This window comes from Maylandia zebra, linkage group LG3, assembly GCF_041146795.1.
Source record: "Maylandia zebra isolate NMK-2024a linkage group LG3, Mzebra_GT3a, whole genome shotgun sequence".
NCBI lineage: Eukaryota > Metazoa > Chordata > Actinopteri > Cichliformes > Cichlidae > Maylandia > Maylandia zebra.
In genome coordinates, this window is record NC_135169.1 from 9,419,474 (window position 1) to 9,436,915 (window position 17,442).

At 46.0% G+C, this 17,442-nt stretch overlaps 1 protein-coding gene across 2 annotated transcripts; it reads right to left on the reverse strand.

Annotated features, from left to right (window-relative positions):
* Window positions 1-253: 253 nt before the first annotated feature.
* On the reverse strand, window positions 254-14,218 carry atp1b2a (ATPase Na+/K+ transporting subunit beta 2a). Of its 2 annotated transcripts, XM_024800014.2 has the most exons (9): window positions 13,867-14,218; window positions 3,335-3,463; window positions 3,132-3,236; window positions 2,956-3,035; window positions 2,747-2,872; window positions 2,505-2,564; window positions 2,396-2,422; window positions 2,144-2,239; window positions 254-2,045 (listed from the first exon to the last, which is right to left on the reverse strand). In XM_024800014.2, the coding sequence occupies exons 1-9, from the start codon at window positions 13,970-13,972 to the stop codon at window positions 1,881-1,883; spliced, it is 894 nt and encodes a 297-aa protein (XP_024655782.1). In that variant the 5' UTR covers window positions 13,973-14,218; the 3' UTR covers window positions 254-1,880. The 2 variants fall into 2 exon arrangements, with proteins under 2 accessions (XP_024655782.1, XP_024655781.1); XM_024800013.2 differs by lacking the exon at window positions 2,396-2,422 and having other exon boundaries at window positions 13,867-14,098.
* Between the last annotated feature and the right edge of the window lie 3,224 nt (window positions 14,219-17,442).

Below are 17,442 nucleotides of genomic sequence, written 5' to 3' on the forward strand. Positions count from 1 at the left end.
TTGTAATGCATGGCTGTGACCAGCAGAGGGCTCACGGCTCACCTCTGTCTATAACTCGTGCTCTTATATAACTGAGGCTCTTATGTAAAACACATGAAACAGTCTCAGCACTGACAGAAAACTCACCCATCCTCCGGGAAGATGCTCGTCTCCATGACAACATCCTCAGGAACACATCACTGCACAGGTGATGCAGTGATGTGTTCACTGCATCCAGGAGACCCCCCGCCCCCCCCAATGAAATACACATAAGTAGTTTTTTGTTGTTTAATTTCTTGCTTTTTTTTATTCGCTGTTTGAACACAAGGACATTTTCAGGCAGGAGAAATCAACCAGTTACAAGCAGGTAGCAGTAGATGACATCATACAGCGGGAACCTCTGATTGGCCAGGCCCTTTCTTTAAAGGAAGACAATTGGTGGACAGGAGTACAGGTAAGTGGGGGTGTTTCCCCGACGGAGCTGAGGACACTGACTGTGTGTGTGTGTGTGTGTGTGTGTGTGTTGTCATGCTCAGCCCCATGGTGGAAACAGAAACACACATACAAACAAATAAATAACAAACAAAAGCAAACATTAACGACTTCCTACCTCGTTAACTAACTAACCTAACTCACCCAGGTGAGCACTAATTGATTTTCTAACTAAGGAGCCAATCAGCTGCAGCCACACAAAAAGGAAAAGAAGAAACGAGGTGACATCATCACACTAAAGCTGCGGGAATGGAAACTAAAGCTAGCTTCCGATTGGCTGTGAGTTCAGCTGTTTCCGTGGCAACAAACGAGGAGACATTTATCATGGCCGATAAGACAAACCAGTTAGTGAACTGGTTTGTGGTTTCTGGACTGGGAATGATGTAGAAGATGTGGTTCATTATCAGAGAATTGAGAACTGACTCCAGACTGGCTGATTGATCAGTCACCTGACTATGAGGTCATTAATTACTGTGATTGGTCGATGTCAGAGTGTTTCTGTGTTCACATGTCTCATCTCTGACTTTAGTTAAAGAATGTCAGTGTAAACAAACACGTCGTAAACAAACAAATAAATAAACAATCAATAAAGTGTACATTAAGGGATCAATAATTCTCTCTTTGATTCATGCAGACTGATCCACCATGGAGGTGAACACTGGCCTGTCACCGGCCTCCAGTGGCAGTGACATCAGACTATGTGTGCGTGCGGATTGGTCGGTTTGAGGGTGGGTATGTCTGAGTTAAAGCTGCACCGAGGGGTCCTATCAGAGAAAGAAACTGTGTGTTTACAACTACCAGGGAATCCACTGAGAAACAGACACTTTAAACAGTCAGTGAACGCATCGCGATCATGGTCAGTGAATGCATCATGATTATGGTCAGTAAACGCATCATGACCCTGGTCAGTGAATGCATCATGACCCTGGTCAGTGAACGCATCGTCATCATGGTCAGTGAATGCATCATGATTATGGTCAGTAAACGCATCATGACCCTGGTCAGTGAATGCATCATGATTATGGTCAGTAAACGCATCATGACCCTGGTCAGTGAATGCATCATGACCCTGGTCAGTGAACGCATCGTCATCATGGTCAGTGAATGCATCATGATTATGGTCAGTAAACGCATCATGACCCTGGTCAGTGAATGCATCATGACCCTGGTCAGTGAACGCATCGTCATCATCATGGTCACTGAATGCATCATGATTATGGTCAGTAAACGCATCATGACCCTGGTCAGTGAACGCATCGTCATCATGGTCAGTGAACACAACATGGAAATATAAAATACAGCTGGTCAGTGTGAGGCTGTGACAGGAAGTGGAAACATCTGGATGAGTGCAGCTTTCACGTGTTTGTGTGTGTTTGTGTGTGCGTGTGTGTCTGTGTCAGTGTGTGTGTCTATTTGTCGTTGATTCGGAGTTTGAAGGAGACGCGTCCGGCGAACTTGTCCCTGTCACTGCCGGCGGCGAGCGTGTTGGAGGTCACTTTACACTCCACGTTGATGTCTGTGTTCAGAGAGGCGTTCAGGAACTTCACGGCCACTAGAGGCTGAGTGTAGTTCACCTGAGACAGTAAACACATCGCATGTCAGTATTAGTACAGTACTCTGTGTGTACTGAACATGTACATGAGTGTGCACTGAGTGAATACTGAGCGAGTACCTGGGCCTTCTTGCCGTAGTACGGGTAGTACATGAGGTTGAAGGTCCCATTAGGAGGATAATAAGCCAGAGGTCCGATCTTGTCGCTGTCCTCCCTCTGCACACAAACACACTGATCAATACTTCTGATTGGTCGTCAATACGCTTCAATAACCTGTAACTGGAGGTTACTAACACGTAACTCTGCTGTGATTCTGTGATGGAGGCACTAAGGGACTCTATCATGATCTACTTCCTCGTCTGCTGGTCTTACCCACTCATTTTCACCCACTCTGTACCTCTGAGGATGGAGACGACACAGGTGAGATGAAGACAGGTTCACAGACAGACAGACAGGTTTACAGACAGACAGGTTTACAGACCTTTGCTGCACAGGTGACATAAGGAGACTGTCTTTCCTTCCCCGGTAACATCCCGATCACCTGCAGCAGGTAGAAGAACAGCTCGTGAGAATGTCATTGGAGGGTTTGAGGTTAAAAGTCTCTTTTGATTGGCCGCTTTCTGAAACCTACAGACAGGAAGCACTTCCTCCTCTGGCAAAATCATTTTCATTGCAGTAACACTAGAGTGTAACTGGGCTTAACATGGGGGTCAGAGGTCATACCCGGTTCAGTTTGATGAGGATGCAGGGCTGTCCTTTGTCGTAACCATAGAAACGATCCAAAACCCCCGAACACTCCTCCAACATCGTCCGATTGAACTGACAGGAACGTTTGGGATTGTTCCTCACCTGCAGAGAGAGCAGGTCAGACAGGTGTAGGTGAGGCAGACAGGTGTGGGTCAAACAGACAGGTGTAGGTCAGACAGGCGTACCTCTCCGCTGTCCTCTTGGATGAAGTACTCGTCAGGTGTGCATTCATCGTTGGTCTGAACCTGATAGCTGTCGTTGTACGCTGCAGACACACAGGTGCAGACACAGGTGTGACAGGTAATCGGGCAGGTAACCTTTCAGTTATATTGATAAGTGGTTAAAGAGGCGGGGCTCTTACGGGACAGGAAGGAGTTGAGATTGTGGATGAAGCCGTCCCAGCTCTCGGTGTCTGAGGTGGAGAAGGTGATCTCCAGCTGGTTTCCCTTTGGGCGAATCATCATCCCTGAAACAGGAAGCAGGTCAGCGCTAATCAATCACAGCTGAGCCTCATGAGCCTCTGTTGATAAACCGCGCCCCTCTCTGTTGTGGGTGTGTCCTCACCTGGAGTGGCCAGCCGGTCCTGCCAGGTGGGCTTGTAGTCGTCGAGTGTGAGCAGCAGGATATACATGGTGAAGGCGAACATGCCCGCCAGACACAGGTAGAAGATCAGGTAGAAGAGCAGGATCAGCCCTGTGGAGGGAGGTGATGGTTACTCAGAGCACAGCATGCCCCTCCCCCGTTCCCTCCTCTAATGTCATCTTTATAATCCTCTTGTGCTTAGCCCCTCCCCCACCCCTCGATTCATACTGAAGTAGGTCATCGGTGTGAGGGGGAGGGGGAGGTACTGTAATCTGCTCAGCCTCTGTTCCTCTTCATCCATCGTCTGATTCCAGCTGACCTCAGAGGGGCTCTGATGGTCACATGACAATATCTATGGCAGACTCAAGCTCGCCGCCATCATCCAACCACTAAGAGAAGACAGAGGTGAGAGAATCACACGCTCACTTCATTTCCTCATCAGACGAAACGTCCTCATCCACACCTGGGAACACTTGCAGGTGACCCTGATGCTAGAGTGCAGGGCTCTAGAGTGCGACCAATTTAGTCGCAAATGCGACCAAATTTTTCAGTGGTGCGACTAAAATAAACGTTTGGTTGCACCTGTGCGACCAACTGTTCGGGTAACAAAAAAAAGAATCTCTGCAACTCTCCGTGTGGTCAACAACAGACACACATTATGCCCCTATCGTGGACTAGACCAATCAGAGATAGTCAGGGGCGGGACCTCTCTGATTGGCCGTGGTCCAGTTGAAAGTGCAGGTGGAAGAGAGAGGTGAGTAGCTTGAATAAAGCGATATCGATTCATTAATGGATTCCACACAAAGACGTGAACACAGAGTGGACGCATCAGAATCAACTTTGTCTTTCTCGGCTTTCTCACCCGACGGCCCGTAGACGGACACGCTGTCGGAGCTTAGCGGTTCTGATGCGTCCGGTCCGCGCTGTGATTACGTCTTTTTGTGCTGATTCTGAGCTGCAGAGGTTTTGTCTCTCCAACCAAAATCCACCGAGCCAGCAGCAAAAGAAGCAACAAACTGCGCTTCACATTTGATCAATGTCGTCATGAATTCCCTCTGACTTTTGCTGTTTTGCTTCCACCATGATAAAAATCACACTTCCTGCACAGCTCTCTGTGTGTACTTCAGGAACAGTTTCCCGTCTCAAATCTGTTTTCAGCATCATTCATTCGCTTATTACCCACCAGTGTACCGTTGTTCACAGCGCTGTGGCTGCTGTCTTTTTCTTTTTTCACTTAAATGACCTCGGCCAAGAAAGCCTAATTTCTGCTGTTCAATACTGAAGAAATGTAAACTTCTTAAAATTGTGCAAAATTGCAGAACATTGTAGAATATTTTTAAGGTTATCTGCTATAAAAAGCCAGACCAGGAAAATCTCCTTCATGTTTTTCTGTGTTTTATTCTCAGTTACTTTCACTCAAAGGCATCTGCTGTGATGTATCACATCACATGTATCAGTACTGATAAATGATCAGAATTATAATATTTCTGACTGTCTGAGGCTAAGTTGAATCAAACCGGGACTTTGAAAACCGGAATCGAATGGATTATAGAAATCAGTGATGATACCCAGCCCTAGTGAGCAGCCTAGGCCCGAGAGAGTGGATGTAGCTGTGGGTAATAAGAAAAGATGAAAAGAAGGATTGATAACTTTTTTGTTAAGGCCTGATCCGTCTGAAATTCATAGCCAGCTCTGACACAGTGCCATCAATCTTTGAATGCTGAAAAAGCAGCAGTGTATCCAGGAAACACATTATATGCTGCAATAAATGCCCAAGTGTCCCCTCTCCCCACTGCCTTTCAGCAGCAGACCGCAGCAAACAGGTCGTCAGAGAAGGCGATGTGATGATTAAGTTTAACATTTTCTACAATATTGACAAAGCACTTTAAGCACAAGTTTGTTAGTTAATAATTTACAAATCAATATTGTCTGTATGGACTTCAATTCCCCCCCCCTAAAAAGTGCAAATGTAAAACTGCGGTGTTAAGCGATGCGGTTGAAAAATTTCGGCGCACTGGTGCAACCCTGGCAAAAAGTTAGTCTAGAGCTCTGATATAGTGGCAGAGAACTGGTGGAGAACAAACAGGTCCTCACTGTCCTGTATGTCCCCCATCACTGATTTCATCACAGTAAATGTCTTTCTGAAAGTGCAGAGCTGAGTTTAAGGATATAATCTACCCACTGTTGTCATCGTCAACGCCCTGTACAGCTACCTGAATGCGACTCCAACAGAGGTTTTACCTGTTCACTGCGACAGCCAGTGGGCTAGCCTTGCTTTCCTGTCGCCTGTCTCTTTCAGGTGTCTAGTTGGTGGAGCTGACCCAGTTTCAGATGCAGCACACCTTAGTAGGCCAGTCCCCAGTGTGTTATAAAGAAACTCTGACTGAACATCCAGGTCTCCTTCTTCGCTCCTTATGCTTCCCTGGGTGATCGAGAACTTATCCTGACATGGTGCATTCAGCCATGGATGTCGCACCACTTAATCTGTTTTTAGGTTTCTTTACTTTGTTCCATTAAAATATCTTATAGCATATTAAGCCTTTGTGTGGTCTCTCTCTTCCTTGCCACATCCTTTGAGCCAGGTTGTGCAGTTATTTTGGTCTGATAAGCTTTCTAATGTTTCATTAAGAGCTCTGTACTACCTTGTTAGATTTAAGGCAGTGCTGTCCGTGTTATATTTGTCTGGATAAATTGGTGACTTGTAGGGCTGGGCGATATATCGAGTTTTTTAAAAATATCGATATATTTTCATACGAGATATAAGATGTGACAATATCGTTTATATCGATATAGTCTATGTTACGTTATAATTATACTTGTGGAGCCGCAGGTTTGCCTCTCTTTCGTCCACTTTTGTCTCTACGCAACGTTACTCGGCCTCGCCTCTCCTTCACTGAACACAACTCCGCCTCCCCCATAGCTTCACCTGCAGGCAATGACAAGATGAAAGCGGAAAATCTCCGTTAGCGAGTTACCGCGGATCGCCCCGTGCGTGGGGCTGGACGGCGTCAACGTGTTAGCGAGCTAACCGCGCTAACGAGCTAACCGCGCTAACGACATGCAGCCCGGAGGGGCTGCACGGCCTAAAATCCTTTCATTTTCTCAAAACTCGACAGTGCGCCTTATGTATGAATTCTGGTTGTTCTTACTGACCGCGAACCGATTTTATGTGGAACACAGCGCTCAGCAATCTGTCAAAAATGTTCTAATATGACTTTGCTAAGCTACGGAGCTGCACCGCTTGATGGATTGTCAGAGGATTACGGCTACCGGGGAGGAGCCTCGCGGAGTGATACGTACTGTGTGTGTATAAGGACCACAAATGGCACCTGTTCAGAGACGTGGTGCAGCTGTGAAATCTGTCTCTTTGTTATTCTGCTCAGCGTCTATTAGTTTACATTTTGACTGCACAATTGTGAGTTTTTTGTTATGCACAAAAACAACATTGTTTTCTTTTATTTATGGACCATGATTATTTAATAAATGCTGATATTTTATTTTTGAGTAATTTCTTCATGTACATCTACGCTGTATGTAAATAAAAGTGCCCGTGTGACATCTGGGACACAGTGCGACTAAGAACTCTCTTTTTGTTATTAACTTATGGCTTTAAAAAAAATATCGAGATATATATCTTATATCGCCATCCAGCTAAAAAATATCGAGATATGAATTTTGGGTCATATCGCCCAGCCCTAGTGACTTGTAGACACAAGGTCAACTATGGTGTTCCACAGGGTTCAGTGCTAGGACCAATTCTGTTTACATTATACATGCTTTCCTTAGGCCAGGGGTCTCAAACTTGTGGCCTGCAGGTCACCTGCAGTCCATGTCATCCCCACTTGCGGCTCACATATTGACGTGAAGAAACATTTTTAAAATTATTCAAAAAATGATTTAATATGAGCAGAGTTTTACAGGCATAGCACTAAAGAATGTAGCCTCATGGGTAGGGATGGGTATCGTTTAGGTTTTATCCGATACCGGTGCCAAACCGGTACTTTTAAAACGGTGCCAGTGCTTAAACGGTGCTCAAACCGGTGCTTAAAGAATGGAGAACACAAAATTGGTCCAAAAACCTCTCATGTTCAGCTGGTTTTTTGTAAAAAGATAACAATGTTAGCCTTTTCTGCAGCTATAGGGCATATATGGTATCACTCTTGGCTGGAAGCTTAAACAATGGAAAACACACAAACTTTGTCCAAAAACCTCTCATGTTTAACTGTTTTCCACTTTTTCTTTGGTCATTTTAGCCTTTTTGTCCAGGGTGAAGGGAGTATCTGCCATCAAACAAGAAGACAGCCGCATGTAGCTCAACGTAAATTACACTCGAACAACATTAAGCTACTCACGCAGAGAAGAACGGCTGCTGCTGCCATCATCCTCATCATTTCTGCTACACTGGCAGGGCTAGGGGCCAGGACTCTCCTCTTCGGGTTTTTGGGGGATGTTGCTAACTCCGGGTCCGATAACAGGCACCACACCCGCAGTAGATGTGCTCGGTGTGAGGTCTCGCAGCAAGCTATCAAATACGGTGCATTTCTCGGCTTTAAAAAAAACAAAAAAAACAAACGCTATGCGTCGCCAGGTGTTTCATCGGATTTGAGGTGTTACCTCCTTTGACAGTGTCACAGTATCAGCTTAAAGCACTTGTTGCTGCTGAGTTTGCATCTTTTGCTGTGAAGTACAGCCAGACTTTTGACCGCTTCGCCTTGGGCATTTTTAATCTGTAGCTCTGCTCTAAAAGAACGTACGTACCTGGCCCCGCCTACTATCCTCGGAAACGTAAAATGATTGGCTAGAATCTAAAGTGTATGACATCTCAGGAAAAAAAAAGCACCGAAATAAAGCACCGAAATGTGCGCTGCTTTTCGCTCTGGTTACTACCGTTTATGTCAGAACCGGTATCCGGTGCCATCATGGCACTCATCCCTACTCAACCCATCCCTACTCATGGGTAGTGTAGGGAGGGAGAATGAGTGGCACTGCTCTTTCCATTATGTGTGTGTGAGCGCGAGGGAGGGGGAAAAAAGAGAGTGAAAAGTACAAGGTGCCACCCATGAAAAAGCGGAAGAGGGAAGCTTGTAAATACACTGCAGTCATTGAGTCTGTCCATCATAGTCTGGTATGGTGTCTCCCTCCTAAACAGTTGACCTGTCACACTGCTTCACATTGCTAGATATAATTGTACATTATATGTACATTATATGAGGGAACTGGGTATCAGTTCCCTCATCTGCAAATGGTTACTGGACTTCCTGACCAACCGCCCCCAACATGTCCGGCTGGATAACCGCTGCTCATCTACCATCACAATGAACACCGGTGTACCACAAGGCTGTGTGATGAGCCCTTTCCTCTACTCCCTCTTCACCCACGACTGCAGACCTGCTGATGGTTCCAACACCATCATTAAGTTTGCAGATGACACCACGGTGATTGGCCTCATCAGTGACAACGATGAGGCCGCCTACAGGGAGGAGGTGGATCGTCTGGCTGAGTGGTGCGACAGAAACAACCTGCTGCTTAACACCGAGAAGACCAAGGAGCTCATCGTGGACTACAGGAGGAATGCTGACCCACATCCACCCATCCACATTAAGGGGACGGCTGTGGAGCGTGTGAGCAGCTTCAAGTTCCTGGGAGTCCACATCTCCGAGGATCTCACCTGGACGACCAACTGCTCCAAGCTGGTCAAGAAGGCTCACCAGCGCCTCTTCTTCTTGAGGACTCTGAGGAAGAACCACCTGTCCTCAGACATCCTGGTGAACTTCTATCGCTGCACCATCGAGAGCATCCTGACCAACTGTATAACAGTCTGGTACGGGAACTGCTCTGCCTCGGACCGGAAGGCGTTGCAGAGGGTCGTGAAAACTGCCCAGCGCATCGCCGGAGCACCACTTCCTGCCATAAAAGACATCTACAGGAAGCGGTGTCTGAAAAGGGCTGGGAAAATCATCAAAGACCCCAGTCACCCATCACATGGACTCTTCACCCTCCTGCCCTCTGGGAGGCGCCACAGGAGCCTCCGGACTAAGACCACCAGGTACCGGAACAGCTTCTTCCCCACAGCTGTCAGACTCCTGAACTCTGCCTCCTGACATCTGACCCACGTTAAACTCATGGACTGAACATACACACACCCACAATGGACAACTGTACCCTCAAACACAATAATAACATGGACTGAACCACCACTCACAACCACTAGCACTTTATATAGCCTCTGTAGAAACTATCTACACCCTCACTTATCTTAACTGCACTACTGTATAGCTCTGTGTAAATAATCATTCTGTACATTCGATAATCTTTAACCCTACAACTGTTTACAACTTGCATAGTTCCCATTTCTGTATAGCTGTATATCTCAGATTCTGTAAAGTTATTTATTTCATATTCTGTATAGTTTTTCATATTTATATCCTGTTCATATCCTGTACATAGCTTGTACTCACTACAGCCTGTACATACTTATAGTTATAGAATATTCACAACATACTTCATACCGTGTACATTATAACATAATAGACCCATTTCTGTAATATACTTGCATATCTATATTATTGCTAATATATATTGTAATATATCTATATCACTAAAGCACTTCTGGATGGATGCAAACTGCATTTCGTTGCCCTGTACCTGTGCATGTGCAATGACAATAAAGTTGAATTCTATTCTATTCTATTCTACATTATACACTCTGTGGTATTCATTTCCGTAATCCTGTTTTTTATGTATATAGAATTATTATTTTGTTGGTGCCGTTTACATGTTGTTGTGTTTTACACTGTGGTGCTTCAGAGACACCATCGACCGGAACCAAATTCCTTGTATGTGTTTGCACACACACCGATAAACGTGACTCTGAAAGAAACCACTGCAGCCAGTGCAGAGCTATTAAAACTCGACTGTACGCTGCGTTCACTGCCTCCAAAACAGAAAAGTTGGGACAGCCTTTCAACTTTCCAACAGTAGATTTTGACTATACCGCTCTACCACGATAGAGCATGTTGATGGTGTCATCTAGCTGCACCTGTTTTGATTGAAAGCATTGCAGCGGCTGCAAGCAATATCATCTGCAAATTATGTTCACGTTTCGGAACATGAGGAAAGCCAAAAACTGCGCTTCCTGCACTTCTGTACCATTAATTCATTAATGTTGAATTCTCTCACAGCTGCTCTATTCCCATGTTGTTACAGTATATTAATGACTAACCTCGTATTGTGGATGGATTATCTCAGTTGTTCTCCTGACTGAAGTTTGGTCCGTTTACAGCATCCTGCCATGCGATTGCATTTGTCTCTAACCATCGAGAGCCCTCATTCTAACTGTTATTGAGTGGAAAAAGGTTAGCGTTCATCCTCCAGCTTCACTGTGTTATGCTAACATAGCTGTGTCGCTAGCGATCAAAAGCACATCATTATATAGTCAAGTCAAAATGTATTTCTACAGCACATTTAAACGACTAGTGTACATCAAAGTGCTTCACAATAAAACCGCAATGCGGCCAGAACAAGAAACAAATAGTACAATGATACTTAAAATTGCATTTAGTTGGTGTAGTGCAGACCGAATGAAATTCAAAGCTAATTTAAACAAGTGTGGTTTCAAGCGTGATTTGAAGGATTGAATTGATTCCGATGTATGGATTTTGACTGGGAGATTATTCCAGAGTCCAGGAGCAGCAATGGCAAAAGCACGGTCACCTCTGGTTGTTAAACGAGACCTTGGTTGCATTAGGAGCAGTTGGCTGGAGGATCTCAGTGCTCGCCTTGGGTTGTACAGATCAAGCGGATCAGTTAGGTAGCTAGGGGCCACGTTAGTTAGAATTTTACAAGTGAGCAGAAGGATTCTGAAACCAATGCGATATTTGACGGGAAGCCAGTGTAAGTTAGCGAGGACAGGGGTGATGTGCTCATGCCTTCTAGTGCCAGTTAAAGGCCACACGCTTGATCTGGTATTGTCATCCAGTCTGGACGTGTGCATTACGGATGTACGGATCACCAGCTTCTCCGCGGCCGTTACTAACTCTACTTTTTATGATATCTACTGTAATACAGCTATATCGGTTGATGAACTTGCTAACTCCTTTATTTCAACATGCTCCTCGATTTCAGACATTGTGGCTCCATTAAGGACTTAACGCTGAAGGCCAATTACCAACCATGGCTGAATGAATCCACTCGCGCTCTCTGGCAGGAATGTCGCCGAGCTGAGAGGAGATGTAAAAAAGACAAACTCCAGGTGTCCCTGGACATCCTGCATAACTGCCGATCAAAATATCAGAAGACTGTCCAAACTGCAAAAGCTTCATTTCTGTCAGAAATTATTACTAATATTTCAAATCTTCTAATCCCTGCTCTGCTGCTCAGAGGGATGCTCCCCAGCTCTCTGTGAAAGGTTCTGAAATTACTTTATAGATAAGATCTCAGCACTAAGGGCGCCATATCTGCTGGCAGTCTGAATGCTCTATGGCTTTTCAACAGTTTGAGCCCGTATCCTTTTCAACTTTAAAAGAAATAATTGATCGTTTGAGAAGCTGCAGTACGCTGCATGACATTCTTCCTTCCCGCATTATTAAGGAAGCTCTGATTACTATTGGACCCTGTATCTTACTTTTGATGAACTCTTCCTTGTCTTCAAACACGCAGTTGTGCAACCAGTTATGAAGAAAAGCCACTCTGACCCCAACGCTCTTTCACATTACAGGCCGATTTCTAAACTTCCCTTCATGTCGAAAATGTTAGACATGAAGGGAAGTTTTATCTACCGGCTAGCCCAACTTCAGTAACCCTGCAAACGTCACTGCTGTTTAGTTTTCTGTCTTCATTTATGTTGAAGTGACAGCAGAGCTGTGTGCACGTCTTGCAGACGTGTTTCTTCACTGTGACCTCTGACCTCTGACAGGAGCTCAGAGAAACACTGTCACTGCTGTGAACACTGATTCACTGTGTGAATAAAGCTGAGGTGACTGGTTCCACCCAGAGCTCTACCACCCCTCCGTCCTTCCTACAGACCTTCCACAGGAACTCCATCAGCTCTGTCCAAACACACCTTGTTCCCCTTCAGAATAATCTAGAACCTTCTATAACACTGGTACCCCCTCAAGGACCAGCTGAAGATCATTTTAACAAGAACGTCTCCTGAGCTCCCTCCTGAAAAAACGCGACCTCACTGTGATCTAACAGCCTGATTCTGGATGTTTTGTCTCCACCCCCTATGGTCATGTGACCAGTAGAGTGACTACAACCTCCATCTGAGTCAGTGACATGTTGTACTGTCCCTTTAAGAGTCCTCAGGAGCACACTAACATATCTGCCCGTGTGTGTGTGAGAGAGTGAGTGTGTCTTAATCTGGATTAAGCAGACGAGTTTGATTGGATGGTACTCTGAACACACACACACATTAAAGAATGACCTTCATACAGGACATGGCTGTCAGAGGGCGAGCAAGCATCACTCTCACTCAGAGAGAGAGAGGCTGCCAACATCACTGCTTCAGTATTGGTCGTCATGAGAGCGATCAGAGCTGATCAGGGTTATTGATCAGCTGTGATCAGTTATCAGCCTTCATTGTAACAGAATCAGACAGACGTTCCTCCTGATGTTTGATCACATCGACTATCAGTAACTGAAGTCTGTGACTGTATTGATCTCTGAGTCCACCTGTGACACAGCGAGCTGATTGGACCGTGGAACAGATCACCTGAGGATGGAGCTCTGAGCTCACAGACACACCTGGAAACAGCTGGAAACAGCTGTTCCTGACCTCAAACACACCTCTTCAGGTGCAGCTGACTCAGTCTGAGACAAACCAGATTTAAGCCGAGGTGCAGACCAACAGAGCTTTCATCCAATCAGAAACAGCCTGGGACGATCACCTGGATGCATCCAGGTAAGCAGACGCTCAGGCAGTGTAAGCATGTACAATGAGATTCACAGCACCTCCTCCCCACGTGTGGAGAGACAAAGGAGGCGAGGTGCAGAGTTCTGTGGTGCTATAAACATATGAACGGTCTCATCTTAAACAATGTCAGAAACTAAAGCTCTCTGTGTGTGATCTCTGCTGTGAGTGAGCCCAGGAGCAGACAACAGGACGACTCTAACAACCCACCTGTGACAGGCAGGTACACCTGGACAGGTGGGAGCACCCTGCTGACATCAGGAGCTCAGGTGTGTTAGTGCTGTCCTCAGCAGGTGTTCACAGGTAAGCCCTCTGCTAACAAAGCTCCAATACTCATTGATTATAATCAATACATCAGTTCAGAGCTAAAACATCCTGTCTGCCCCGAGGGTCCCGCCCCACAGTTTGGAAAGCACAGCTTTAGTTATCGATTAACCGGCTGCCCTCTGCTCAATCAATGATCAGCGTGTGGCTGATAAACGGACCGTTAGCACGATCGATCCGCGTGATCGATCAGTAATCAATAATCAGCTGTGCGCGTTCACAGATACCGTGAACACACAAACCGATTCGCGGAGACGCGCACGGATACCGTGGTACTGACCCCAGCTGGCGGCGGTCCGGCCCAGCAGCTCGTGCGTCCTCGGGTTCCAGAAGAAATCCCGCCACTCACTCGAGCCCTTCCGGTCGTCCTCCTTAGAGCCGGACATGATGGAGCTGACGGAGGTGATGGAGGTGATGAAAGACGAGGTGATGATGGAGGCTCTCCAAGTCCCTGATGACGAGGATGCGGCTGACGGAGCGCGCGGACACTCGCTCTCCGGGATAAACCCCTCCCCTTCAGCGCCCGCTGACGTCACCGCCCGGCTCGCCAATCGCGGCGCAAGGAGACCCCGCCCTCTGCGGGATTGACAGACCGTGACATCATAGACCAGACCGCGAGGGGGAACGTGACCGTGACGTCACTCACGTGTACCATAACCAGCAGCTGATCGACTGAGAAGACGTCATCACGCACGGCCAGTTTATTAGAAACACCCGAGAACTGTAATCAGAATATTTAGTAATCCCCGAGGAAATGACAGTAACAGTACAAGTACCACAGGTTAGTATATAATTATACTGACACACTACACACACTGTGTACAAATACTACAGGTTCATACATACATGTGTTAGTTATGATGATGCTGACTACATATTTGTTTGTACTTGTAAATCACAGAGCAGCTGATGTCATCAGCAATAACAAACCCAGATTCATCCAAACTGAAATTGTAGTTTTTCTTCTAAACACTACGACTTTACTGAAGTGTGATGTATTTAATGTAGTTCCACTGCGACACTGGCTTTACTCAGTTTGTAGATGTTTGCCGTAGATTGTATTCAGTGTTCAGCTTACAGTCAAAAATGATTAAGTCTCTGACAAAAAGTGTTTTTAAAATGTTGTCTTATTTCTTTAAAGTATCTGAGTAACAGTTCGTACAGTGTGATCCAGTGCAGTACGCCAGCTATGGGACCAAAGAGCAACTGTGATGTATTTGAAGCAAAGACAAAATAACATTTACAAACGTAAAAACAAATCTTAAACATAAATCAGCCAAACTGCAGTGGTGTTTTAGCACCTGCAGCAGCACTGTGGACTGACTGGAAGCGATGGAGAGACGGGTGTTGAAGGCCCAACCAGAGAGAAGTGCAGCAGTCCAGTCTAGACGTAGGATGTAGCTGCAGGATGAAAGCTTTATCTTTAAAGCAAACATGTTATCACCATATGACTGGATCAGATAAACAGCTGGATCTCCCAGTGACTGCAGAGCCTCCACCAGTATCACTGTAGTCTGTCCAGTTTCAAATCTCACGGCCACCTGAGTGCTGTATCCCATCATGCACTCTGCTCAGTAAACATGACAGAGCTGAAACAGAGTATGTCTAAGTGTTTATGAAACATCATGCTGGTTAGAGCAGGCGGATCGATCCACATATCCATAGCATTGATACCACGCTGGTGTGGGATCAATGCTACTGCAATACTGTGTTTCTATCCTCTACGTTCAGCACGAAGACCAGTGAAATGTGTTAAACGTGTCTTTGCAGCCTGCAGCGCATTTAAACAACAGAAGCTGAACCAAAGTCTTTCAGAGACAGGAACATCTCCCAGAAAAACTTTCAAAATAAAAGCTGAAGGGTGCGTTTTGTTGTGGTAACTACTGTGGAAAGGTGAAGTCCCAGTTGTTGAGCGATCATTAAAATGTGTTCAGAACTGGTAAAATGATGATGATGTCACGACTCACCGCCTGCCCTACATAAGTTAGAAGTATCAGCATTGGTATCAGTGATCGATAGCTAAGCTTGCAGTGGTGCACTAGCTTGAAACAGTGTGACAGCTGAGAGGATGATGCAAGTCCAGACAGACCGAGTCGGTTTAACCACGGCGGCTGTCGACCGCTCAGCCAATCACAAACCAGAAACATGATTGGCTGGATCCTCTCTGGGAGTAGCTCAGGTGTGTTTGAACCTGCAGATCGACTTCACAGTAGAGCAGACAGGTCCTCGTGTTCTGCTTTATTAACACGGTTTATTTATGATGTGTTTATGCTGCAGTGACTTAAGCCCAACTTTCTTCTATCACAGCCGTGCTGAGGTCCAAACTCAGACCTCGTCTCTGTGGAAACTTGGTCTTATCATGATTATTCTGCATGTTTCTTAATGCCACACCATCATCATCATAATGAATAACACAATTCTGTTTCCTGTGCATAAATAAAAGCCTCTGTGTCTCCATGTGCTCCGCACGCCATCCTAACCTGTGCAGGTGGGACCTTTAACTCTTAACAGTTACAGCTCCTGAAGAACACGAGTCTGAACCGTCACAGAGCGGGGACGCGTTTATTGAAACAGATATAATGAAATAAAAGGACCGAGCGTGACAGGGCTCCATCACAGGACAGTTACAGACACTTTTATTACACATTAAACACACACAGAGCCTCCTGCTGCCATCCAGTGTCTGAGCTGGTGCTCCTCCTGCAGGACACAGCTGTGGATCGATCACCTGTGGATCAGCGACTCTACAGGACATCAGAAATGTGACATGTGGAGGAAAAAGCAGCAGCTTGCAGTCTGGACTGGAACATGTTCTTATCCTCTAACAGGGACCAGAAACAGGGAGAAGTCTGCCATCTAGTGGTGATAAAGTGGAGCTGCAGGGACATCAAGACGTTGAGAGGACAGCAGGAACACTGAGGGGTGGATGAAGACAGATTAAAGGGAGACGAGCAGGAGACACAGAAACATCATAGATGATCTCTGCACATCATCCTGGAAGCATTCAGTGTTCCTCGTGTTGTCACGTTACAGCTTTATTCCATGACATTCATTTTCACCTCTGCACAGTCAGCTGACTGTCCATGTTAAAGTATAAGATGGACACAAGTACTCACAGCCCCGACACTCATGTTTGTTTAGCTGTGCACACTGATCGTCTGTCAGTAATGTCTGCAATCTGGGCAATCTTCTGCGCCTCTCATCTAGTACCTACTCGGCTGAGCTCAACCTAGTTTCTAGGGTTTTCCATCAGGGAGTAGTACCTGGTACCAGGTACTTTTTTAGCAAATGCTGGCCTGGCTTTCCAACCGAGCAGAGTCAGTCTAAAAATGTGACATCAAAAGCCCCCGATTGGCCAGCCAGCGGTGTCATTAGATGAATCACGAGTTAGATGAAACCTGGCATTTCTGAAACTCGGCAACAAGGGTTACCTACAAACTGACATCATGGTGCTCGAGTCTGACAAACACCCACAGACCAAGCAGCGGGTATACCATCGCCTCAATGTCATCCATTGTGTTTGTGGCACATAGACACATGGGATGTTGGTTGTGTTCCCATGACAACCCCACACATATTGAGGTGAAACTCAAATGTAATAGAGCACGACACAAACAGAGGCGGGCTCAGGCGAGTAGGTGCTAAAGGAAACCAGCTACGACAGCCTGCCTGGAGTTTGCCCAAAGGCCTGTGAAGGACTCTCTGAAGGAAAAGACGAATGAGACATAACCTGGTCCAAAAGTGTGCTGGACATCGAGCTTGGGCGAAGGTTCATCTTCTGCAGTGTTGGGGAGTAACGGCATACATGTACCGCCGTTACGTATTTACAATACCGAATATGAGTAACTGTATTCCG

Coding starts and splice junctions, on each gene's coding strand:
- atp1b2a (XM_024800014.2), bottom strand. CDS start 13,972: ATGTCCGGCTCTAAGGAGGACGACCGGAAGGGCTCGAGTGAGTGGCGG. Junction 3,237..3,334: donor GGACCGGCTGGCCACTCCAG/GTGAGGACACAC, acceptor TTCCTGTTTCAG/GGATGATGATTCGCCCAAAG. Junction 2,240..2,395: donor GAGTGGGTGAAAATGAGTGG/GTAAGACCAGCA, acceptor GTTTGTGTGCAG/AGGGAGGACAGCGACAAGAT.